This window comes from Triturus cristatus, chromosome 3_1, assembly GCF_964204655.1.
Source record: "Triturus cristatus chromosome 3_1, aTriCri1.1, whole genome shotgun sequence".
In the NCBI taxonomy this organism is placed as follows: domain Eukaryota; kingdom Metazoa; phylum Chordata; class Amphibia; order Caudata; family Salamandridae; genus Triturus; species Triturus cristatus.
In genome coordinates, this window is record NC_140583.1 from 873,835,104 (window position 1) to 873,858,914 (window position 23,811).

The 23,811-nt window shown below is 44.1% G+C and overlaps 1 protein-coding gene across 2 annotated transcripts in view; it reads right to left on the minus strand.

Annotated features, from left to right (window-relative positions):
- PPIG (peptidylprolyl isomerase G) overlaps positions 1-23,811 on the minus strand; it is a 270,573-nt gene that overhangs the window by 29,391 nt on the left and 217,371 nt on the right. For both annotated transcript variants that reach the window (XM_085645353.1, XM_085645352.1), the window contains exon 11: positions 21,395-21,482. In XM_085645353.1, coding sequence (XP_085501479.1) covers positions 21,395-21,482 — 88 coding nt within the window. The remainder of the gene's footprint in view (positions 1-21,394; positions 21,483-23,811) is intronic.

Sequence of the window (23,811 nt, forward strand, 5' to 3'; positions counted from 1 at the left end):
TGGCAGCCAATACGTGCTTCCGCTTTTGTATTTGACTTCCCGGTCCCGCACTGCATTCAAACCTGACCCCAGTGCCTGGGCGATCAACCGGCTCCCTTCGGGAAAATGTGCTGGGGAGTTTCTTGTGCGAAGCAACTCCAGTGAACACTAGCCAGCACCTCTAGACTGGGGCTAACTGTTTCGCTAGAAGCAACAAATATGCCAAAAGGCCCGCATCGCCCAGCACCTTTTTCTTAAATATACTTGGTACTCCCAAGTTACATGAATCAGACAAGAGTCATCCGAGCATTGCTCCTACGACACTGAGGGCAGTTCGGGGGGAAATTACTTTGCTGACATTCTGGTGTCCTGCTTCTGAAGCGGAGGTGGCCACAGTACAAATTAGCATATCTCACTTAAAGTGAGCGTCTGCGATTGGTTTTCCTGAACACTACTAACTTTAAGGGCATGTTGTTTACTGTCAGACACCACTGTAAGTGCTAGTGCTGCTAGCTTGAATTGCTACAATACTTTGGGACAGATCACTTGTACCCTTACTACGAACCCAAGCGGTTTCAATGTGCTACACTGTGCTTCTCCCAGTGATCTCCCAAATTACCATAATACTTGTAGTAGGCATGCAGTTCTCCCGCGGCCTCTGTTTTATGCCTCCACATGACCAATGCCCCAGTGCTTGCAAAAATTACAGTGACCCCGCTAATAGGGGCACAGGGGTTTCTGTGCCCACACGGGCTTATTGTCGCTAGTTGTACATTACTAGTGATATTTGGCAATTTATGTAGTACAGTGAAGTATTGCTCTTATACGATCACATATGTTGTTCTGCCTTGCATTGTCAGAATAAGGAGTATGACCTCAAGATTTGCATAGTATGCACAGTATTTATGGCTCACGTCTTTCTGGTCTATGTTTTATGTACAATATACTATACTATACATATATTTTTCTAAATCTCGTGTGGAGTCTCTATTGTGTTACTAGTGTGAGTGTGTTGCGCAAATGCTTTACACATTGCCTCTGGGGATAACCCTGCCTGCTCTGAGCCAAACTACCAGGGTTTGAGGCACAGGTTATCTTTGGTGTGTAACTTACTTGCCCTGATTAGAGTGGTGGCTTCTGCCTGGCTTAGGTGTGTACCTTAGCCAACCAGAAACCCCATTTCTAACACTGGTAAATTAGAATTCCAGGGCAGGGAGCTTCAAAGAGCCCACCGCCTTTGGTATGTAAATCTGGCTTCAGTCAGAGACGAGGGGACGCCAATCCCCCTGACCAGGGACCATTTGGGGCCAGGACAGATGAGTAAATTAGCAGTCAGAGAGGCGTGTCCAACCCCAAGCTAGTTCTACCCCTAAGGTGGACTACCTGATGTGGATACGAAATGTAAAAGTCTGCCATCTTGGTGATGGCAGAATTAGGAACTCTAGGACAGGGTTATGCCCACTTCCCACAGGAAGTGGTCATAAAGTAGCCATAGTGACCCCAGGGTTAAGTAGCCCATTGGCTCATACCCTACACTCCCCTAAATCTGGTAATTAGGGGAGATCTGGCACCATGAAATCAGATTCCTGTCAACCTAAGAAGGAAGACACCAAAGAGTTGTGAGAAGCAAGGACTTTGGAGAAGCAACTGACTTGGTGCCTGCCGGCCTGTCTGCTGTTCCTCCCAGATTGCGCTAAAATCCTCTCGTTCTGCAGCTGCTATGCCTCCAGAAGCCTGGAAGGACTGCCTGCCTTCAACAAAGACCCAGGAACTCCTGTGTAGTAGTGGAGCTGCTTCCCTGCATCCTGGAGGGACTCCAAAAGAATTGTGAGGACTTAGGACCACTGCAAACCCGACACCAGAAAGCACCAGTGTCCCTTAGCCCAGTTGAAGTGGGCTAGCGGTGCCAGCATAATCTCCCGACTCTCCAGAGACAAAGCCCACCTTGGGTTTGCCCACAGTGGACTCACTGCCGCCTACAGCCTCTTTGTACAGGCCCCCTATACTGCGAGTGTCTCTGGTGACGAAAATCCAGATGCCTCAGAACACCTCTGTACCCGGCGGCCCTGGCTCAAGGAGAAGAGGACCAAAAGGCATAATGAAACCTGAGCCCCCTTCTTGGTTCAGCCTACCTGATCTCCCAGTCCCAGCTTGCAACCTCTTCGCAACTGGACCGGTCCCCAGAAAGTGAATGAGACACCCAATTCTGTAACACACCTTTGCTCAGAGCCTCCCGAGGTGATCGCTTGGCGTGGCCTTGGACCTTGCCCTATACTCCGTTTAAGTGCTCCAATGCCGTACATGTTTTTCCCCCATAGATTAACATTGGCCACCTGACGCTGAAAAGCACCTCTGCACCTGGCTGCCACAGTGCTGCCCGAGGTGACCTGTTGGTGCTGCCTTGGACCGTGCACCGTACTTACCTTAAGTCCAGGAGATTGGTACCGTTAGTCGCTGTGAAGTACCTGCATGCAGAGTGTCTTTCTTCAATAGGATAATATTACAGATTCAGAAATTTAACTAATTGTCCATTTGTTAAACTGTAAAAATTCATATCTCGAAAAGTACTTACCTGATTCCGATGATCTTAGTATTTAAATTCATATAAAAGTGTTATTTTTATAAATTGGAGTCAGATTTCTTTAGAGAGTGTGGTCTCACTAATTGCCTTTGTGTGTGCAATAAATGCTTAGCACTGCCCTCTGATACACCGAACTGCTCGCCCGCACTTCCACAAAAGTGAGCTTTTGGGTCCGCTTTGTGCCTCTGTAATTCCTATGGGGTTTGCCTGGGCTCTTTATATAATGTACCACATTTTGGTCCTCTATATAAAGACTGTGACTGGGGGTGAGTGTCTGAAAAGTTTCAGTGCTCCGTTCATCATCTCCTTGTGTTTGCTTTGTTCGCCCCTAAAGAATGATGATGGATTCAACCCAGATCTGTTACTGGGGTGAGTGTCTGAAAAGTTTCAGCGCTCCGTCCATCATCTCCTTGTATTTAATATATAAAGAGCCAGCTTCTTACACTCGTCAAATAAGAAAAACGTTATCTAACAAGTTCTTGAGAACTGCCTGTCCAACTAGAGTGTCTCCTCCCGCATTGAGGATTTGAACATGGCCACTTTCCAAGTTTCTGTCAATGGTTTGCTGGTGATGAAGGCAGCTGTTGTGACTTTCTTGCGCGGATTGGTCAGCCACCCTCCCACAAGTCTATAAGCTTTCTGGTATACACAGGTAGTACAATGGCTAACGATAGGCAACTCGATAGTCAAACCAGAGATGACTAGTCTATCGAACAATCAATCCTATTAATGGAAAAGCAGAGGGTCTTCTTTACACTGAGATCATCATTGCTAAAATCAGTCAGACAAGTTCACAGTATGATTCAGATGGAAATCACACAACAAATAGAAGTGATTAGAGGGAATAGAAGTTGAGTCTACAGAGTCACTTTTTGCAAAACCGGTTAGAAGTCAACTCTCCTCCCCAAAAGTCCTGGCCACTAAAAAAAGATGTTTTTCAAATGACTACATGAACCCTCATGTATATTGCAGTGTTGAAATTTCGGAACTCTACGGGCTCAGGAGTCACAAGGCGAGGTTCAGAAGTGTTGTGATGGAGAAACAATTTGGAGGCTGTGGAGTGGAGCTGGAGATGCACTCTAAACAAGCAATGTTTCTGAAAGTATTTCTGAAGCAGAGTAGGAAATTACTTCTGAAGTAACCAACTGGCTCTATCGGGGACATACAGCAAGGGTACTCCGGAGTCGAACCCTTCTTTTGCATTTATTTTTAAAGTGGAGCTCAGGAGATTACAAGGTGCAAGTGGGGCAGATAGGAGTTATTTTATTTTCAGCAAACTTCGAGATAGAGCACCAAGCGTTATGACAGGCCACACAGAGAATTTAAACTGTGTATGTTGCAGCACTGGTAGCCAATACGGTCCCCACTTCAAATGTGATGGAATCCAATGTGCTTTTACCTTCAGAATTAGAGCAACGCAATTGATGTAAAGAGAAGAGTTTCTGAGCAGCTTCATCTAATGGTAAGCAAGCCGATAAAACTGTCTTGTAGCTAGTGTAAGGTCAGTGTGATAATTTGAAATCCAACAAACTAACCTGGTTCTAGGAAGCTACCCATATGGGCTGATTATAAGGAGGAACCCTACTGTCCAGAGAATACTGACTCCTCTCAAGGCCTGCAGAATAGCTCAGAGATGGTATCTTCACTGCTGAGATATGCAGTAAACTAGTAGAGAACCCATGAACATTGCAGCAGTGGTCATCAGGATACAATCATTGCCCAGCCTCACAATGAAGGTAGCCGGACTGAAGACTCAAGAGGCTGAAAGGATTATACATGTTGAGCTTAACCCAGGTGACTGCTACTCTTTGCCCTTGGATATAGCAAGTGGAAAGGCCAAATTGGAAAGAAAAGAAGTTGACCACTTTACATACAGTCCTAAGAAATCTTGATAGAGTAGAAAAATTTGCAACAGCAGAGAAAATCAGTTAGAGAAACTTGAAGAGCTAGATCATGGAAGTTTAAAACTGCAGCTACAGAACCAGAGTAAAAGGGAACTAAAGTAAGAGCAAACAAAATTGCGAGGGGGCTCCATGAAATTATTTAAAAAAAGACATACTGGAATTTATTCAAGCTCAATTAGTGTCACAGAAAATAATGGAAACAGAAAATAATGCAGACACTTAAGAAGAGCTGGAAACAAAGAGCAAACACTGAAGAAAAAGGCTTTGAAAAAAATAGTTGAAATATTGTGACAAGAACTTTCTGATGCCAGTTATGCTGGCAAATCCGAAAGAAGTAACACCGCATTGCAGAGAGAGCCATATTAGTATCGACAAATGTTTTGAGGTGGAGGTATCCATGGAATTAAAAAAGGATCTAAAGAAGGATGAATGCTCTAGCTGTGATGTTTTTAAGTCAACATATCTCGTAATGAAGGGCCTAAAGGAGAACAAATAGTTTACCTGTCGGTGTAGTTTTGCAGCTTGAAGATCTTTCTGGATTCACTATGCTGTGCATTATTCCGCGGTCTGGTGGTTGGGTCCGGAATCGTATTTTTGTTTTTTTGTTTTTTGTAGCCCAGGTGGGCGTCGACGTCCCACCATTTGGTGTACTTCTCATGACGTCGGCATGCTTCCTGTGGAAGTCCCATCTTGTTGCGCCATCTTCGGGTTCGTTTTGACCTTTTTTTTTTTTTATTTTTTTTTTTAACCCTAGGCGTTCTTTAGTATTTTCCTTTTTCAATGTATCCACTTTCAGTATTCTTTTGTTCTTTTACTCTCTGTCCTTCCACCTTCCTCTCCTGCCTCATCTTTCTGGCGAAGGTGGGTAGGTTCGCTAGTGAATCCAGAAAGATTTTCAAGCTGCAAAACTACACCGACAGGTAAGAAACTATTAGTTTTGCAGCGTGAATCTTTCTGGATCTACTATGCTGTGCATAGACTTTGTAGCCGTTTGTCATCATTGTGGCGGCTGGGTGGAAGATGAGCGTTGGTCGTTGAATACATGTTGAAGCACCCTTTGCCCTACTTGTGCTTTCTTGTTCATTTGTATATCCACGCAGTAGTGCTTAGTGAACGTATGCACTGAAGCCCATGTTGCCACCAGGCATATGTCTTGAATGGGTGTGTTTGCTAGAAAGGCAATCGTTGCTCCCTTCTTTCTTTTGGAGTGGGCCCGTGCCCCCTCCGTTAGCTCTTGCCCTGCCTGTTTGTGGCAGAATTGTATCGTTAGTGCGATCCATCGGGCGATGGTGCTTTTCGTTACTGGTCTACCCAGGAAGCTGGTTGCGAAGGACACAAAAAACTGCTTGGTTTTCCTGTGCTCCTTTGTTCTCTCGATGTAGTGCATCACCGCTCTTCTAGCGTCTAGAGTGTGTAGTGCCCTCTCTGCGCTAGTGACTGGGTTTTGAAAGAAACTAGGTATTTGTATAGTTTGGTTCATATGGAATGCTGACACGACCTTAGGCATGAAGTGTGGGTCAGTCCTCATTACGACTCGGTCCTTGTGTATTTGGATGTAGGGCTCTTGCAGCGTTAACGCTTGCAGTTCGCTCACTCTGCGCAGCGAGGTTATTGCTACCAGAAAGGCTGTTTTCATTGTCAGCATTTGTAGTGAGGCCTTGTGGATGGGCTCAAAGGGCGCCTTCATAAGTTCCGTCAGGACTCTGTTGAGGTTCCATGCCGGCGGCGGAATCCTCTTTGGTGGCGCTATCCTTTTTGCCCCCTCCAGGAATCTCTTTACTACTCGTGACGTAAAGAAACTTTCTCCCGTCTCACCTCGTGTGTAGGCCACAATCGCCGCTAGGTGGACTCTTAGCGAAGACGAACATAGTTTGGCTTTTAGTAGATGCGTGAGGTATCTAAGCACCGTTGACTCCCTTGTCAACTTATTTTGCAGTTTATTTTTTCTGCACCACAGTGTGAACCTCTTCCATTTTTCCCCATAGTATTTCCGTGTGGTCGGTCTCCTTGCCTCCCGGAGCACTCGCATAGTGCTTTGAGGTAGCTTAAGGTGTGCAAACTTTATGTCTTTAGGAGCCATGCCGCTAGGCAGAGGCTCTCTGGGAGTAGAACTTCTCCGTTCTGCATGGAGAGTAAGTCTTTTCTTTTGGTGAACTTGTGTGGTGGCCCCTGTGCCATTTCCACTATTTGCGAGTACCAGGTCTGTCTTGCCCACAGTGGTGCCACTAGGATCAGCGTCATGTTGCTGGTCCTGCACTTGTTGAGTACTGTGTATCAGTGGTATCGGTGGAAAAGCGTAGGCAAATGTTCTTGACCAACTTATCCATAGGGCATTCCCCTGGGATAGTTTTCCTGGTTGTCTGGATGCGAAGTTTTGGCATTTTGCATTCAGGTGTGTTGCAAACAGGTCTATTGTCGGTGTGCCCCACCTCTTGAAAAGTTTTTGCGTTTCCTGCCCATTGAGTTCCCACTTGTGGGATGCTGAAGTCTGCCTGCTGAGCCAGTCTGCTTCTACGTTGTCCTTCCCCGGTAGGTGTATGACCAGCAGGTCTATTTTGAGCGTGATGGCCCATCTCCAAATTTCCTGTCCCAGGTTGGACAGGGGGAACGATTGTGTCCCTCCCTACTTGTTTATGTAGAACATAGTTGTAGTATTGTCCGTTTGTATCAACACTCTTTGGTTGTACAGTTTTTTCTGGAAGGCCTTCAGTGCTAGCAGTACGGTCTTTAATTCCAGATAGTTGATGTGTCTGACCGCATCTGCTGGAGTCCTCAGACCCCTCAATCTGAGCTTGTTCATATGTGCTCCCCATCCTATCTGGGATGCGTCTGTGGTGATGGTCACTGTTGGGCTTTGTGGTGTTAAGGGCTTCCCTATTGTTATGTTCTCCCTGTTCCACCATGCTATCTCTTCTTGCACTGCGTGCGTTACAACCACTAGATCCTCCCAACTTCCGTTTGCTTGTGACCATTGCTGTTGCAGCCATTCCTGCAGTGGTCTCATGTGTAGGCGCACATTGGGAACTAGGTGAATGCATGACGCCATCATCCCCATGATCTTGCTCGCTGTTCTCACAGTCAGAGCCCGCCCCTTCTGGTAGAGGCGCGTCTCCTTCAGCAGGGCTAGTGTCCTTTTCTCGCTGGGCATCACCGTTCTCTTTACGGTGTTGATCTGTCCCCCCAGGAAGATCTTCACTTGTTCTGGTTCCATTGATGATTTCCCCCAGTGTATTGAGAACCCCAGCTTTGTTAGTGTTCTTGTGACACGCTGTGCGTGTTACTCGCATTTTTCGCGTGAACTTTCCTTTATTAGCCAGTCGTCGAGGTAAGGATACACGTGAATCCCTTCCCTCCGCAGGTACGCTGCTACTGCTGCAAGGCATTTGGTGAAAACCCTTGGTGCGGACTTTAGACCGAATGCCAAGGTTGTGAATTGGTAGTGATCCTTGTTGATGGTGAACCTTAACAGAATCTTGTGCTGCCTGTTCATTGGGATGTGCAGGTAGGCATCTTTGAGATCCACGGTGGACATGAAGTCTCCGTCTCTCATTTGTGGGAGTAATTCTTGTAGGGATGTCATTTTGAATGTTTGCGTCCTTACGCACTTGTTTAGGAATCATAGATCAAGGATGGGTCTTAGTGTTTCGTCCACCTTTGGTACCAGGAAGTAGTTTGAGTACACTTCCTTGTTCCTTTCTTTGAATGGTACTGGTTCTATGGCCTCCTATTGGAGTAGCTGTAGTGCTTACTCTACGAGTTGTGCTAGCTCTTGTCCTGAGTGTTCCCTTCTCTTTGGTTTTTTGTTTGGAGGTCTCCTTTCCAACTCTATGCAGTATCCGTACTGTATGATTTTGAGTATCCATTTGTCTGTTGTTATTTTTCTCCATTCTTGGAGGAAAAATCTGAGTCTGCCGCCCACCGGTGTTGCATGCTCGTAGGCATTTGGTTCGTGTAACCCTCTTTTGTTGGTTCCTTTGTGCTCTACCCTTGGAGGGATGCTGTGGGTGAGCACTCTCCTCCGTGCGAAGTCACTTTGAGGCGGGTTGGTCTCCCCCTCTTCTTCTTTGGCCTCGTCCGTTTCCCCTACTGCGAAAGGACTGGCCCCGAGGCTGCTACTGCCAGTTCTGTTTCTGCTGCCCCTGTTGCCCGTGACCCTCGCCTTGCTGGCCTTGCTGGAATGTTTGATGTGACGTTCCTGGCTGGTTTCCTCCCCTTCTGTAAGGTCTCTGTGTCGGGGTACCTCTTCTCATCCCTCTGAATTGCAGGGCCCCCATGGACCTCGCCGTCTCATTCTCTTTTTTGAGTTGAGTGAGTTTCTCATCGACTGGTGCCCCGAACAGCGTTTCTCCGTTGAAAGGGGTGTTCAGGATGTTATTCTGTACCTCTTGCTTGAATCCTGAAATTCTGAGCCAGGCCTGTCTCCTTTCAGTGATTCCTATTGCCATCAGTCTGCTTGATGTCTCTGCCCCGTCCAACGCTGTTTTAAGGCATGCTATATTCTTCCCCTCTTCCACTAGATGCGAAGCTCTTTGTTGGTATTGCTCGGGGAGATGCTTGATTAGGTCCCCAATTTCGTCCCAATGTTGGTACTGGTGCCTGTTCAGTGGTGCATTGGAGTTCGCCATGCGCCAGTGCATTGCCGCGTTTCTCTCTATTTTTCTGCCAGTGAGGTCCATCCTTCTGCTCTCTTTGTCAGGAGGTGGTCCAGAGGTTGCCGGAACATTGGCCCTTTTTCTGGCTGTAGATGTGATAATGGAGTCTGCTGTGACAGATCCCTTACTGTATGGAGGGTCCTGAGAGGAATGTTTATATTTTTTCTCTGTTCTGGGTGTGATGGATCTGCATGTTGCAGGGTCCTTGAACGCCTCCTCCCCCTGGTTCATGACACTCTGAAGCATGGGGAGGAACTGGCTCCTAGTTTGGATGGGGAGCAGTGTCTCGAGTATAAAGTCCGCTTTCGGTTTTTCCTCCTCTAGTTTCACGCCAAAAGCTGCAGCCGCACTCTTTACGACCATGTTGTAAGCCCCAATATAATCTGGCGGCGAAGGCCTCGAAGGATTTTGGCGTCGAGGACCTGCCATTCCAGGTCTTGCGTCGTCGACGGCGCCGAGCCGTAGTTCGATTGCTTTTCCTCCTCTTCTTCTCCCTCATAGTAGAGATCATCTTCCTCTTCTTCAGGAGTTTTCGACTGCTCTTCGGCGTCGAACTCGTCCTGCTCTTTGACCTCGACGATAACCGTCGGTGGTTTCGTTGGGATTGTGAATTTCTTCATCTTCTCGTCGAACTCCTTCTTCCTTTGAAGGATGCTCTCCATCTCCGCCTCGAGCCTTCTCTTTTTCTTCTCCATTTCGGAGGCATGTTCGGCGTCGAGCGCTGGCCTTTTCAACGGAGCTTGCGTCGACGCGACCTTGTCCTTCGTCGTCGAACGCCCAACCTCGTGGGCCTGTTTCGACGAACTTTGCTTTTCGGCGGCCTTCGGCACCTGGGAGTCCTTCTCGAAGGACCCGCTGGACCTTTCGTCCTTGGATCCACTCGCGGTCGTTGAAATTTTCGGCGCCGGTGTTCCTTTCGAGGACTTAGACTCTGGTTTTCGAGAGTCAGTCTCTGTTTTTCGGGGCCCTTTCGGGGTTTTTGTGCTAGACGTCTCTCCTACCTTGTCAGACGTCTTCTTATCGGTCTCTGAAGTCATCAGGTTCCTCGGCGACGTTGTCTTCATCGTCGGTGGAGAGCCCCAGGTCGTACAGAGACGGGGCCTTACCCTTGCCTTCCATGTTGTAGTTGGCTCTCCTCTGCCTCTCTCTCACCCCGAGTGTCTTCGGTGTGAAGGCGGAGCAGGCGTTGCAGTCTTTGCTCTCGTGGTCGACTGGCAGGCAAAGGTTGCAGACCGGATGTTGGTCCTTCTGCACGAGTTTGTGGTGGCAGTTACGGCAGAATTTAATAGGTGTTTTGTCCATTCCTGCGCTCAGTGTCCCTGAGTGTGCATTCTCCGTTGGACGTCGAAGATCTCGAGGTTCTCCTCCTTGTCCGTCGTCCCGGCTCGATGTTCTTCCTGTCTGTAGTCTCCTTTAATTTTCCTTCAATGAAACTCGTGCTCTTCTTCTTTCTTCGTTAAAAAACTCTGGAGCTTCTCGGTGACGATCCAGACCCAACGGCAGAAAAAAGAATCTGAAGATGGAGCAACAAGGTGGGACTTCCGCAGGAAGCATGCAGACGTCACGAGAAGTACACCAAATGGTGGGACGTCGACGCCCACCTGGGCTACAAAAAAAAAAAACAAAAAAAAAAAAAAAGACAAAAGAAAGACTACGATTCCGGACCCATCCACCAGACCGCGGAATAATGCACAGCATAGTGAATCCAGAAAGATTCACGCTGCAAAACTGAAACTACCTTTGGATATGGATTCACCTGCAGCTGATTTTTAACACTTCCTAGCTCCTAGCCTATTTTACCAAGTAGAGTCTTTTGGTAATAGAGAATAAAGAACTTGAACTATTAAAACAAGTTTTAAATTACATTGAAAGACAATCTGGATATTGAAATACCATCCAAGGCATACATTTATCGATTTTCCCCTTTCTTGTGATATTGTTGTTAAATGTTTTGGCGGCCTATTAAGAGCTTTTATGTTGTTAATTTGTTCATATTTCAGATAGGTTGTCATTAGCATCTGTTTACATATAGGTTTTTGAGAACCATTCTTCCCCCTTCCTAACCACAGTGATAATGGGCTATGTGCAGTTACAACATCATGAACAACCATAGCACAGCTGCTAATCAAGATGATCAAAGAAACTGATGGTAGGCGTTAAGCTCCTGGTGCTACACTTGCCATTTCCGGCTTCAATCAGAGGTTTGTAGCACTATGGCTGCCCAACAAAGATTCTTAACTTCGCAAATTCAGGGCTCATGAAAGAGTGTGGGTATCATGTAAATGCGCCTGTATGTTTCAGTGTCATAGATGGTGGAGCCCACTTGCTTCCGCATGTTACCCGGCAAACTCACGATTTGTTGGGTTCTTTTGCAAGCACCTAATTTGCACCCAGCTTTCCCGCCTTGCATGAGCACCTTAACCATTTGTCGGTTCTCTATTTAGTCACAGTATTTGCTTCCTACATCTCTCTGCAATTTTTCAGATTTATCTTCCACCGCTCTGTATCAACTGACTTCCAACTCGTGGACCCGCAGCCCAAGTTTCAAATGAAGGTAATCATGTATACCTGTTAAAATACAGGTACGCCTTGCTTCTGCAATAATACAGCTCAGTAGTAACTTCTCATATTGTAGTTACAGGTTTGGTGCGTCCAGTGTGGCTAATTCCCTCTATCTAAATTTCCTTTGTCTTTATGTTGTTATCTCATCACCAAAGCTTGTTCCACCTGATAGCAGTTAGACATTTAGCCTATTTTCATTGATGGTCGTCACTGTTTGGCAGGACACATCATGCAAACTGAGGCGCTTTCCTCTTCTTTAACACAAGTGATTGAGGCTTTGCAAACCAAAATAAAATTAGCAAAGGTCAAATGAGCAATTTTTCTTGATCGAGTTAACCTTCTACAAAGCAGTCAACTGCTTCTTCCAAATGTCTTTGAATGCTTTGTTAACTGTGGCTTCATCTAGCATAGATGCTTTGGGCGGAATGATCTAGTGCTCCAGACTGACCAGAAGCAAGATCATGGGTAAAAACAAGTTTATATGAAAATCACAATGCAACTTATGTATCCTATGCTGCAGCAGAAAACCAAAATACCATGGATAGAACAGAATCATTTTTACAGAAGGTGAGTGTACGAAAAAATGTATTCATTACTGAATAAAAAAGATGGTGCAAAGATATTTTATGCATGTATTATGGAGCTCTTCGACCTTTTATAAAGCAGCTGTTTTGAAGACCAAGGTTTGGTTAACCACAGCTTTGGATGCTTTTATACATGTGCGCTCCAGTATTAAGAATTGATTGTCAAAAAAAAGCACTGTAAAGTGCTTAAACACACCTGGAGGAAATCATATGATGCCTTGGCTAAGAATAACGTATGTGAGAGCCATCAAAGTCTATCACAAATTGGTTAAAAAGGGCCGCACAGTTTTCTTTGCTGACAAACAAAAAGTAGTAATTCCCAAAATAAATTTATATCATAGTCCACAGTTTGATTAAACTGGCAGATAACTCACGTTTGGCTGAGGCATCCAACAAAAAATATGACAAGCTTGTAGACTATTTCTTAAAAAAAGGGCAATAATGTTTATCTACATTTTTCAGCTGACACTCGAAGTACTGAGGTGTATGACTGAATTAAAGATGGGCAGCATGGTGAAGGAGGATGAGCTGAGAGAGTTGGAACTGCTGGACAAGGTGTCCCTCATCTTCCTGATTAGGAAAGATAAGTCGGGTTCTCAGGATGAACCGATTAAACATGAACTTATATTCAATTCAAAGATAGCTTTATTCGATAACAAGTATCTTAAAAGCGGTAATATACATACAATCCTCGATAAAAATACAAGTTATCAGGTGGACCACAGTTTAAAAATATGCAATAAATAAAAACCATAAGTTCAAATTTCCAGGGAGTAGATAATAACAAGCTGTTTCAGGTAAACACTTTACACAACCATAGAATTAACTCGGTTCCAATTTATATATGATTATAAAATGACAGTGCAATAAAAATGATCAGAGCAGTTTAAAAATATAAAAAAACACTAGAATTCATTTAGAGTTTCAGACGTAGGAATTTAAACCTTACTATCCAAGCACGGCCAAAATACTTGGCCGCGCCACAAGCAAAGAGGGTCCGTGCGTCCTTCTTCAAAATAAGCAAAGCGACTCTGTGCTCAAAGGTGCCCAATAGGCTACAGATTGGTTTTAGCCATCTTATTCTAGTCTTCTTATAGGCGGGGCAGGCAAACATGAAGTGAGCCACGCTTTCAGTTGGTGCTTTACAGTAGGGGTAGTCCGCTGTGAAGCACTCCACTTTACAGTTAGCTCTCGTATCGGGAGTGTGCCTAACCTAAACTGAATATAAAGTGCCCTGTCTCGTGGCATCTGAATAAAAATCTAAGTAGGGTTCTAAATGTATGCGCTGAACTTATATTGAAAATGCAGGCGGTCTTTAACCCAATATTTTTAAGTTTAGTCAATCTCTCTATGTCCACGGCGGTGGTGCCCAGTGCGTGGAAACCTTCTTTTGAAAAAACCCTCGCTTGACCAAGCCCAGCCGGAAAACTATTGACTGATTTCACTCCTAATGTTCTTGGCAAAGGTAGTGGAGAAACGTGAATAATCTTCCGACAGCAGTTCTAGAGAAGAACCAAGTGCTAGAATCCTTGCAGAATGGGTTTGTAACCTCCTACAGTATGGAATCCGCTCTTCTTATGGTGACTGAGGCTTTACATCTAGCTGCGGATGAAGGTTGCTCGACTGCACTTTTCTAGATTTAGGCGCAGCTTTTGATATGGTGTTTAATGAGATGCTACTACAGCGACTCTATGAGATTGGGGTTCGGGGCAAGGCTTGGGCAGTCTCTTTCTAAAGAGTTTGATTCCTTAAATTGATACCACCCCCCCCCTCTTTCATCTTAACCCCTTCAGCGCTGGGCGAATTCCGCCGCGGTGCTGAAGGGTTCGAGCGCGGGCGGGGCCATGACGGAACGGTTCCGTCATGAGCACAGCTCAACCGTGGCTCATGACGGAACCGTTCCGTCATGAGCATGGAAGGGGTTAAAAGAGAAATCTAGAACATGGTGTCCCGCAAGGCTCATTCTTAAGTTCCACCCTCTTTAATATCTACGTTAGGTCACTAGCAGATGTGGTGAAATCCTTTGGTATCCTACGCAGATGATACTCAGCTTATCGTCTCTATGTCGGTGGGGTCTACGGAGGGCGTTGTCAATTTTCAAAACGTTATGACCACCATTGCGGATTGGATGCATCCAAATTGCCTGACGTTTAATACCAACAAGACAGAAATTCTCTTGTTAGGGAACCATTCTCAGGTTTGGGAGATAACTGGAGGCCGAGGATGTTAGGGTCTCCTCCAAAGCCCAAATAGGATTGTAAACAAGCCTTTGCAATGCAACAGGTCTTGCATTTGCGTGAGTTTGAGCTATTGCCATTGTAAATGATAATGCCTTTTATCTATGTGTTTACAAAACCTGCAAACGGTGCAAAAACATCGCTTGCAGGTTTTGTTAACACACAAATGGAAGCCATTGTCATTTACAATGCCAATAGCTCAAACTCTCTCAAATGTGAGACCTTTGTGGCACCTGCACTTTAACTTTCAACATTGTGAAGCGCAGGAGCCTCCATAGTAAACAAAAGTAAGCAAATAGAAAAAAAAAAAACACATGCAGCTCCTTCGATTTGCTCACATTTGTTTATTATGGAGGCACCCGCGCTTTAGCTTTGACCATTTAAAGCTAAAGCGCGGGTGCCACGATTGCTTCAAAAGTAAACCAATAGAAAAACAAATTAGCATTTTTTTTCACTATTTGTTTACTTATAAAGGAATCGTGGCACCTGCGCTTTAGCTTAAGATGTTAAAAAAGTAATTAAAAAGAAAGTCATGCGGCCGTGTTTTGCCAGCAAATAAGAACAGAAAAGCATAGCCACCATTATGCATGCCAAGGTGTGCCGCGCTGGATAAATGGAAAAAAAAAAATATATGCATTGAGGGACTGTGTCCTGCCTGCAAAAGCAGGCAGGCAAAGCTATTTAAGAAAATAGTGTTCGGAGGCTGTAATTAAAGCCTACTGAGTAACAACACATGTAACAGGGGGGTGTCCTTATGGGAGGTTACAAGAAGAGAAAAGGTGGTACCAAGGAGGGACTATGAAGCCTATTGTGCCACCATTTACAAAAAAACAGGGGCAGGAGGCAATTAAAAAGATTGGCGGTAAGAGGGTGGGGCTTCATGCCCTGATCCTGAATACAGAATGTCTCGAAGAGACAGCACAAGCACTGCCTAGGCAAGACCTAAAAGTTTGGGTGTCTGGCTCGATGATGCACTGTCGTTTGAGCACTGTTGGGAACTTGTTTTGAAACTCTAAGAAGTCTCAAATCGATTATTGGCCATCCTCAGATTCGGCGAATGTTTGATATACAGTCTTTAATCATTTTGCGTCTAGACTATTGTAATATTGTGTACTTGGTCGCCACCAGGCATGTAAAAAATAGGCTGCAGATTGTTTAGAATGCAGCAGCCAGAATACTTTTTCTTCAGCCTAAATTCAGCACTGTTTCTAAGTTGCTTTGTAAACTTCATTGGCTCCCGATAGAGAAACGTATTCATTTTAAGGTCTTACATTTAGCGCAACTGATTATGACCGAGCAGGGGGCACCTAGCTTGGCATCCATGGTGAAGGCTGTATATACCCATTTTCAGTCCATCAACTGTTGTTTTTGCATTTGTCACCCCGAGTGGGACGGGTATGCTCAGACGTGAGTCCCGTGCTCTCCATGCCACTGGAATCAAGCTATCCTGGCTGAAGAGGGGTGAAACCCCAAAACCGGTCCTAGGATGCTTGTTTCCAGTCCAGGAAGGACCTGGCTTGGCAGTTCGGGCTGGACCGTTCCCATGAGGCACAGGGTCAAGACTGATTTGCATATGGCTGGGTTTAAACTGGAATGGCATGGTGGGCAAAAAAACGATGGATTTAGGCCCAGATCTCTGTACTGGGGTGAATGTATGACATTGTTCTGCATTCTGCCCATCAACTGTTGTTTTTGTATATACCCATTAGGGCCATCCGATCTGCTGACTTGAATTTGTTTTCGATACCTTGCACCAATAGGGTCAGGCTGGGAGATCACTCTTTTCGAGCGATGACTCCAATATTATGGAAAAACCTGCCTTTAAATTTTCGTAATAGAGCCACTTTTGCGTTAGAAAGCAGCTGAAGACCTGGTTGCTTGCCGCATAAGTCTTTTTGTGTGGGCTCTGTGATGTATCACCTTGAGTAGTAGGTGAGCACTGGGAATCTTCGTTCTGGGGCAGCTATGCGCTTTATAAGTCCGTGTAACATAACATAATGGAATTGCCCTCACTTCTGGAAAAATGTTACTACGCAATTCTGAATAGCTGCCGCAAACTGAATGTAAAAGCTGTCTTAGCCACTATGCCCATAGACATATAAGTGACCTTACCTCAAGGTAAGGTGTGTTTCTGCTCTGCAAAATGCTTCTGGAATTTTTAGACGTGCATAATTTTCTATGACAAATAATACACAGCTATGCCTCAAACAAAATGCAGAATCTATCTGTGCAGCTGACCATTTCTTTAATTTCAAAGGAAACAGAGACCTTCTTTATGGTCTCACTTGTTGACCACACTGAAACTGCTGCATTTGATATCTAAGACATTTTTGTTTTTTCCGAGATCTGCAACCACCTGGATAAGGAAACGTAACCCCTTCAATCGAGACAACACAAAATACAATATAAAGTAGGTTACTGTCAGTCCCATTGTTTCACTCAAGAGTCTAAGACTGCAGTGGTGGCAATACAATCAGGTGATAAGGGACAAGAGTCACTGCTTTAGAAGTATCCGGTATTTGCAGACATCTTGAGTATAAAAGGACTAATTTTCTACGACACCAAAGAGAATGGCTGCCCTACTGATCTCATACTTGGAACTGAAGAACCACATGACGGTATATATGATTGCACTGAATTAGAAGAAGCAGAACTTCAGAAACATTCATGCAAGCATTGCTCATCTTTTTAGCATCCAAAAAAACATGGGTACTTCAGACCCTGTATTGGGTCAGACTAGTTATCTATGCTCTTCTTAATTAGTTCCGTTCCTCCCACTGGTTCACCAATTAGTCCTTTGAGGTACTTAAAACCTGGTTGGAATACAAAAAGGAAATAAATGGAAGATAGCTCACAACACTAAATTTAGACATTTCGAATATTTTCTGTCTTATTTTAGGCAGCACTCCAGAAGTCATCCAGCACCTAGGTTAATGATATTCTCAGAGACATCCTAGATTAATACGATGTGGTTTATTAAGCTGTCATTTTAATTTTTTCCAATACTCTACTTGAATCTAGACACCTTTGAGCGTGTCAATGGCTTATTTTTACTCAAATTATGTATATGCTAAATTGGAGAAGTGTTAATTTGAGTTCAACCAAGTGTCTTTTTTTGTGGCACATCATTTTTGCACCAGGTATGAGTATGGATAAAAATAAGATCAGAACTGCATTACAGTGGTTCACTCACAGAAATGCAGAAATACAACGGCCAAGAGAGATTTAGAATGCAAATAGGGGAGAAAACACTGTCCAAAGTAGGACAAATCGTACACAGGCATGGACCAATGCACAGTGCAGAAAAAGTGGGTTACAAACACAGGAGATTCCCCTTTAAGTTCCAGAAGATACACGGGCCATGGCTTTCATATTTCCAGCTCAAATGCAAATGTCTGGGGGCTGCAGCGACCCGTTTACAGTGGACCCCTTAAAGCAGTGTTTTAGTTAATCACACCATAGATTCATCATAGTCCCCACCAGCACATTCTCCAACCCCTTCACCGCCTTTCCCTAATCAATGTAGGATGCATAAATGTAAATATCTGATTTAGAGAGAGCATAGTATGAACCATCTGTTTGGTTATTTATGGTTCAAATATTAGGGGGCACAGCATAAATATGCAATTTAAGGCCTGAACATAAAGGGACTCGGACTTGATCGATTCTGGGCATTAACAGCAACATAACTCACATCATTAAGTTCCGCCTTTATAACTGCATTCATACCACCATGTGACAATTTCTTGGCGACAGAAAGTCTCTAACAGATCTTGCAGTAGGCAACAAAAAGGTTCCCCTCAACCTGAATCTTTCTGTAAACCAGGGAGTCTCTTCACACCGCAAGGGAAGCCTATTCAATTTTGATGCCTTCAAATTTTTATCTCATCATCGATGTTGTGTGGTTCAGGTCAGAAAGCGTAAGCCCTGGACCTCCTTGTGGCCCCCTTTTGCTTTCTTGGCTTTGTCAGATGCTCTCGATATTGCGGGTCACCCAGATCTACCCATATGGTACCAAAGTCCGCTCTGTAGTTGAATTCGAAATCCCCAAGATGTAAAGCCTAGATTCCCTCGTATTGATTTCCAAGCACTCTACTTTAGTTTCAAAGAAAGAGTGTGGTAATGGTACATTTCCCAAAACGATGGCTCCTGTGGGATCTCTGTTCATTCTCTACTGCAGCAACTCTGGCGTCACGGTGCCCCACTGCATGCACTGTTTGGGCTACATGATTCAAGAGAGCCTTCAGGTTTCCCTCCATTAAGGACACCTTTGTCATTATACACTTCATTACGCCCCGCACATCTTGTAGCATGGCCATTATCAATAACTGCTTTTACATTAGCATCAATTTCCAGACAGCCAGCTGTCACATTACTGTTAACTGTAGAAACATATTTTTCCTTATAGCTATCAGAGCCATCCTTTCAATGGCAACCAGTCAAGTCATCCAGTTGTTTATTACTTCAAAACACTTACTAGCATACGAATGAACATTATAACATGTATGTCTGAAAACTTATGGCCATCAAAAATGCCTTTGCACACTGGTGTCATTAGCATAAAGGTGAACTGGCCATAAAACTCTAGCCTTCTTGCCATCAATGTTTTGCAAAACCCACAGACATGCACTATGAATGCTGTACCTATCTTGCTTCTATTTCGATACCGATTATTGGCCCAGCAAACTACATGGAACAACATACACTCTTTCCAAGCATGAGAGAGCAGGAGAACCAAAATTTCCAGCAAACTGTATTCTTCCATTGGCAGGTACTCTATACAATCATGAATCCCTTTATTAATCAAGCTGCTACGGTACAACAGAAACTAGATGCTTAAAACGGGATAAAAAAATCACGAACCAAACTACAGACAGAAAAAGAAATTATTTTTGTGGTAGAAAAGCAGACATTGCATACCGATCTCTTCATTGCAAATACAAGTATTGCGAGCTGGATGCAGAGAAACTGTCTTAAGCTGAATTCAGAAAAAACTGAGGTAATGCTCTTTGGAAATGAGACCACCTTTTGGGATGCATCATGGTGGCCTTCGGACATAGGTGCGCTACCGAGGCCAACCCAGAAAGCAAGAAATCTGGGAGACATCTTTGACACCAAGTTATGTTTTTTTAGAACAAATCAATGCTGTTACTTGATCAGGTTTTTAATGCTGAAAGATCTTAACAAAAAAAAAAGAAGTACTCCCATTTATTCCTTTTGATCTACAAAAGAGAGTGATGACGGCACTCATCTTTTCTAAGATGGATTACTGCAATGCCCTATATCTAAGTACCCATGAACATCTGATAGGGAAACTGCAGTCGCTGCAGAGGGCGGCAGCGAGAGTGCTGCTGAATGTTCCTACGTTTGCATAGATATCTCAACTAATGCACGGTCTACACTGGCTTCTGGTGGAAAAAAGGATTTCCTTTAAGGCCTTGTGCAAAGCTCATTAGGCCCTCTACTGGACCAGCCCTACATACTTCCAGGAACAGTTTTCCTGGTATTCCCCAAGTAGGAACCTCAGGTCGAGCTTAGCACGAAAGGTCAAGGTCCTGAGAATAAACAAAGCAAAATGGGGTGGAAGAATGTTTTCCTACTGTGGAGGGACACTCTGAAACACTTTGCCGCTTGCTCTACGTTCTCAGGCTACATCGCAGAAATTTAGGAAGCAGTTGAAGACCTGGCAATTTACTCAATAGATCAATTGCTCCCCTTAGATCTGTCTTTGTTCAGGCAGATGTTTCTTCAGGTTTTGCTCCGTCTAGCGCCAAGACACCTTCAGGTATTGCGCGCTCTATAGAATTATTTAATTTAATTTATGTATTGAGTTGGGACCAGGATACCTCCAAAGCAGTCCATCCAGGAATCTGTCGTACACAGTACTTACATTTCGGGTCCTTTTGGTGCTCCACTTACATCAACATGTAAGGCAGTAAGTACAGTCTCTTAGATTATGCCTGCAAGTTAAAACTCCATGTTTTAAGGCCTATTGCACCCTTTAATTACACCACGTCAACCCTGGTCCATGCTATCCATTGATTTTATTTTTGATTTATTGACCTCCGACGGCCACAATCAGACTCGTTTACCAGGAAGGGGCATGTTATAGCCCATTACCCTCTGCCACAGATTTAGCTACTGTTATTTAAAAGAAAAAATCAGATCACACAGATTACCTCATTATGACACATGAGGGTGGAGGCGAGAGGTAAAACATTTACATCTTAAGTTTGGTCTGACCTATTTACAACTCTAGGCATAATTCTATCTTTCCAGACCAAGGGACCTTACTGGAGAGGCTACTTTCATAGCTTCCTTTTGCAGTCTGGTGGTCATAGTGCTCTAGCTCCCCAATAAAGACTTTAACATTCACATATTGGGAGTTCATGGAAGAGGTTGCAGTCACAGCAGAGATGGCTTTAGATGGTGGGAGAGTTTAGTTTCAAATTGGCTCTCTCGCAGGGTGTCACTAAGACCAATCATTGAGCCATAGGACCATCCCTTGGCAGATGAAACTGAATAATCAGTTTTAAAAATTGTTAACCACTGCACTTGGTCAAAAGGAAGGGCCAACTGATGCACAGTAAGGGATTTACTGGTTCGCAATCTAAATAATACAATCTGTAGGGAGTATCTCCTTTAAAAAGTAAATAGGAGAGCCACTAATGCCACCACACATGGTTCTTGCACGTCCACAAATCCAACAATTGTTGTCTGCTGACCGGATACTCAAAGCACTTGGGTGTTTGGGAAATCAGAGCTTTATATAAAAATGAAAAACAAAATAATAATTTACCTTTCGGTTTCAAACTGAGCACAAACAGCTGGATCCATTTACCACGGGTTAAAAATGTAGTGGAATGATTAAAAGAAATAGCTAATTTGCTCTTACCCTTGGTCCTCTTCCTTTTATTTTCCTTCCTGATCGGGTTACTAAAAGTCGTCGTGGATATAAAGAGGACTGGGAATTGGATGCGTTTCTGCAAAGAAAGAAAAGATGACACCAAGTGACTGATGCAAAATGTGTTGACTGACAGCAAACACATTATTGATACAAATATGATCCCAAGTTGCACATTCCGGCCCTGCCTCTCATCCCATCCCCAACCACATCTTAAGGCAGAGACATCACTCCTAACTTTATGGGATAGCATCTAGTTCAAGGCAGTCGTGGTGGAGACGGAACTAAACTTGTTGCAATTAATACGTAGACAGTTCTTGTCAAGCAGCAGGATCCTGAACTACTTCAAAAGTTTGTATTGGTTGTTTTCACAGATGCCACGATAGGGCTCTATCTCTGTGCAGCTGTGTCCAGGATCTTATAATCTCGCCCTGCTGGGCCTAAGTATTGCCTATAATGCAATGTAAATGAGTCATTGGCTCTACCGTGGGTCTCAGCACCAAGGCAACTTGTTTTTTCTCTGACTGCAGGCCCCAAGCGGTCATCACTTACCCTGCTGCTTCTTCGTCTTTAAAGGACTCAAGCCAAACTTAAATCAACTGACTCTAGAGTTGCTGCACGCCGCTTCATGCTTGCTGTCACAGGATCATCTTCCACAGGGTAGTAACACTACTTACTAATGTGAGAGGGGCCTTTAAAGAGATACCTTTTGACAGGATTTCCTGGCTAATTGCACCTTAGTGAGTTCACAGATGATTCCTGCTACTACTTTTAATGTTTTGGGGAGCTTGAACATACACCGCTAGGCTACATCAAGGAAATCCATGGTTTGATCGTGAGCTAGAGATGTGTTTTTAATTAAAATATTATGTATGTGTCATAACTCACTGCATTGGGAACCTGATCACATGAAACCACACTATGGAGCTTTTACCGTATTTGATATTAAAGGGACATAGGCCAAAATATAATTTTTTTCCCATGGTTTTAGTTTGAATGTATTAAATAACTGTGAATCTTCCCGCAAACATTATGGAGACACACCATGATGCAGACTTTTTAGGATGAAGTAGACAATGAATTATCAAAGTTTTGAGGTTAGAAATATCACTGATGCCCACATAATACCGGGGATGAGGGTTGCCATTCATCTGCTCATGACCTTGGTTAAATGTTAAATGTTAGACTGTAAGGCTATGGCACCCAAGTGTGGCAGTGCAGAGAACCCCAGGGTTGAACAGAGGCTTTTTCCTCTTCACCAAATCACCAGCTATTGGCTGATTTTGTAAACAACTGTTCTGCTGCTTGGGGATATTTGTATGATGAGTAGTCTCCACGAAAATTCACCCATAAACAGAAAGACACTGTTTTTCATTTAAAGGAGTATGGCAGAGTGCATCAGTCAGGCCGTCCATCATGTAATCCAGGGACATCTCCATTGCCATTGTACATCATGCTGGATAATTATCAAAGACTTCACTGTCATTATTACCTTCATCACATTTTCTATTTGATATTGGTGGTAAGAAAGTGGACCGGGAAGATTATGGATGGGAGCGGCTGGAGAAGCTCAAGACTGGAGAGAGAGCGAGGAAAAGAACAAAGGGGATGTCTTCTAGCTCAGGTGAAGACTCCCAACATAAGAAACTATTGATATGAATGGACTGGAAGACATTGTTTTCTCAAGTGCATATGCAGAGTCTAGCAACTGCAAAAGCATATTACAATATCATCCACTCTACTATCGACTACCAAACAGTCTATGAGGCTGATAGCTCATTATCTCAACACCATGTTGGGAAACTTTAATTACATCACACTACTGTATCTTCAGATTTAAGTATTTAAATACTAAACTACTGAAAACAAATTACCCTAGGCATCAGAACCCACTGCAGAGATCAGTCAGCTTCAGTATTTGCGGTCCCTTCTCCATGGCCTCAAAACACTGAGCCATCTGGAGCCACTGACTAGGAATGTGGAAGAAAGGTGTTTGATACATTGCAGATGGTCATCTTTTAGTGTATTAGAAAGCCAATGTTTAGAGTACAGTCCTTAAGACAAATAAAGGATGGCAGAAGATTTCTGGACAAAACATTTGCCAAAAGCAGTTCTTCACTGTGTTGGAGATCCGCAGCATAAGAATTATGTACCCAATCCTGAAATATTTTTCACTTTTTTTTTCCTAAACTGAGATTTTCTTTTGGCCAGACAGTAAGGGGAGTAGGATTCATGACACCCCGTATGACTACACAAAAACACTCATCAAAAGATTCAACAGTGACCATCTCTCTCATGTCCAGGATGAGTTTCCAGGAAGCCACAAAAGCCAAGCACTTGCTGACACTTAATAATACACCTAAGCATAATAGTGGCAAGAAAGCCCAAATAAAGTGATAATTCTGAAT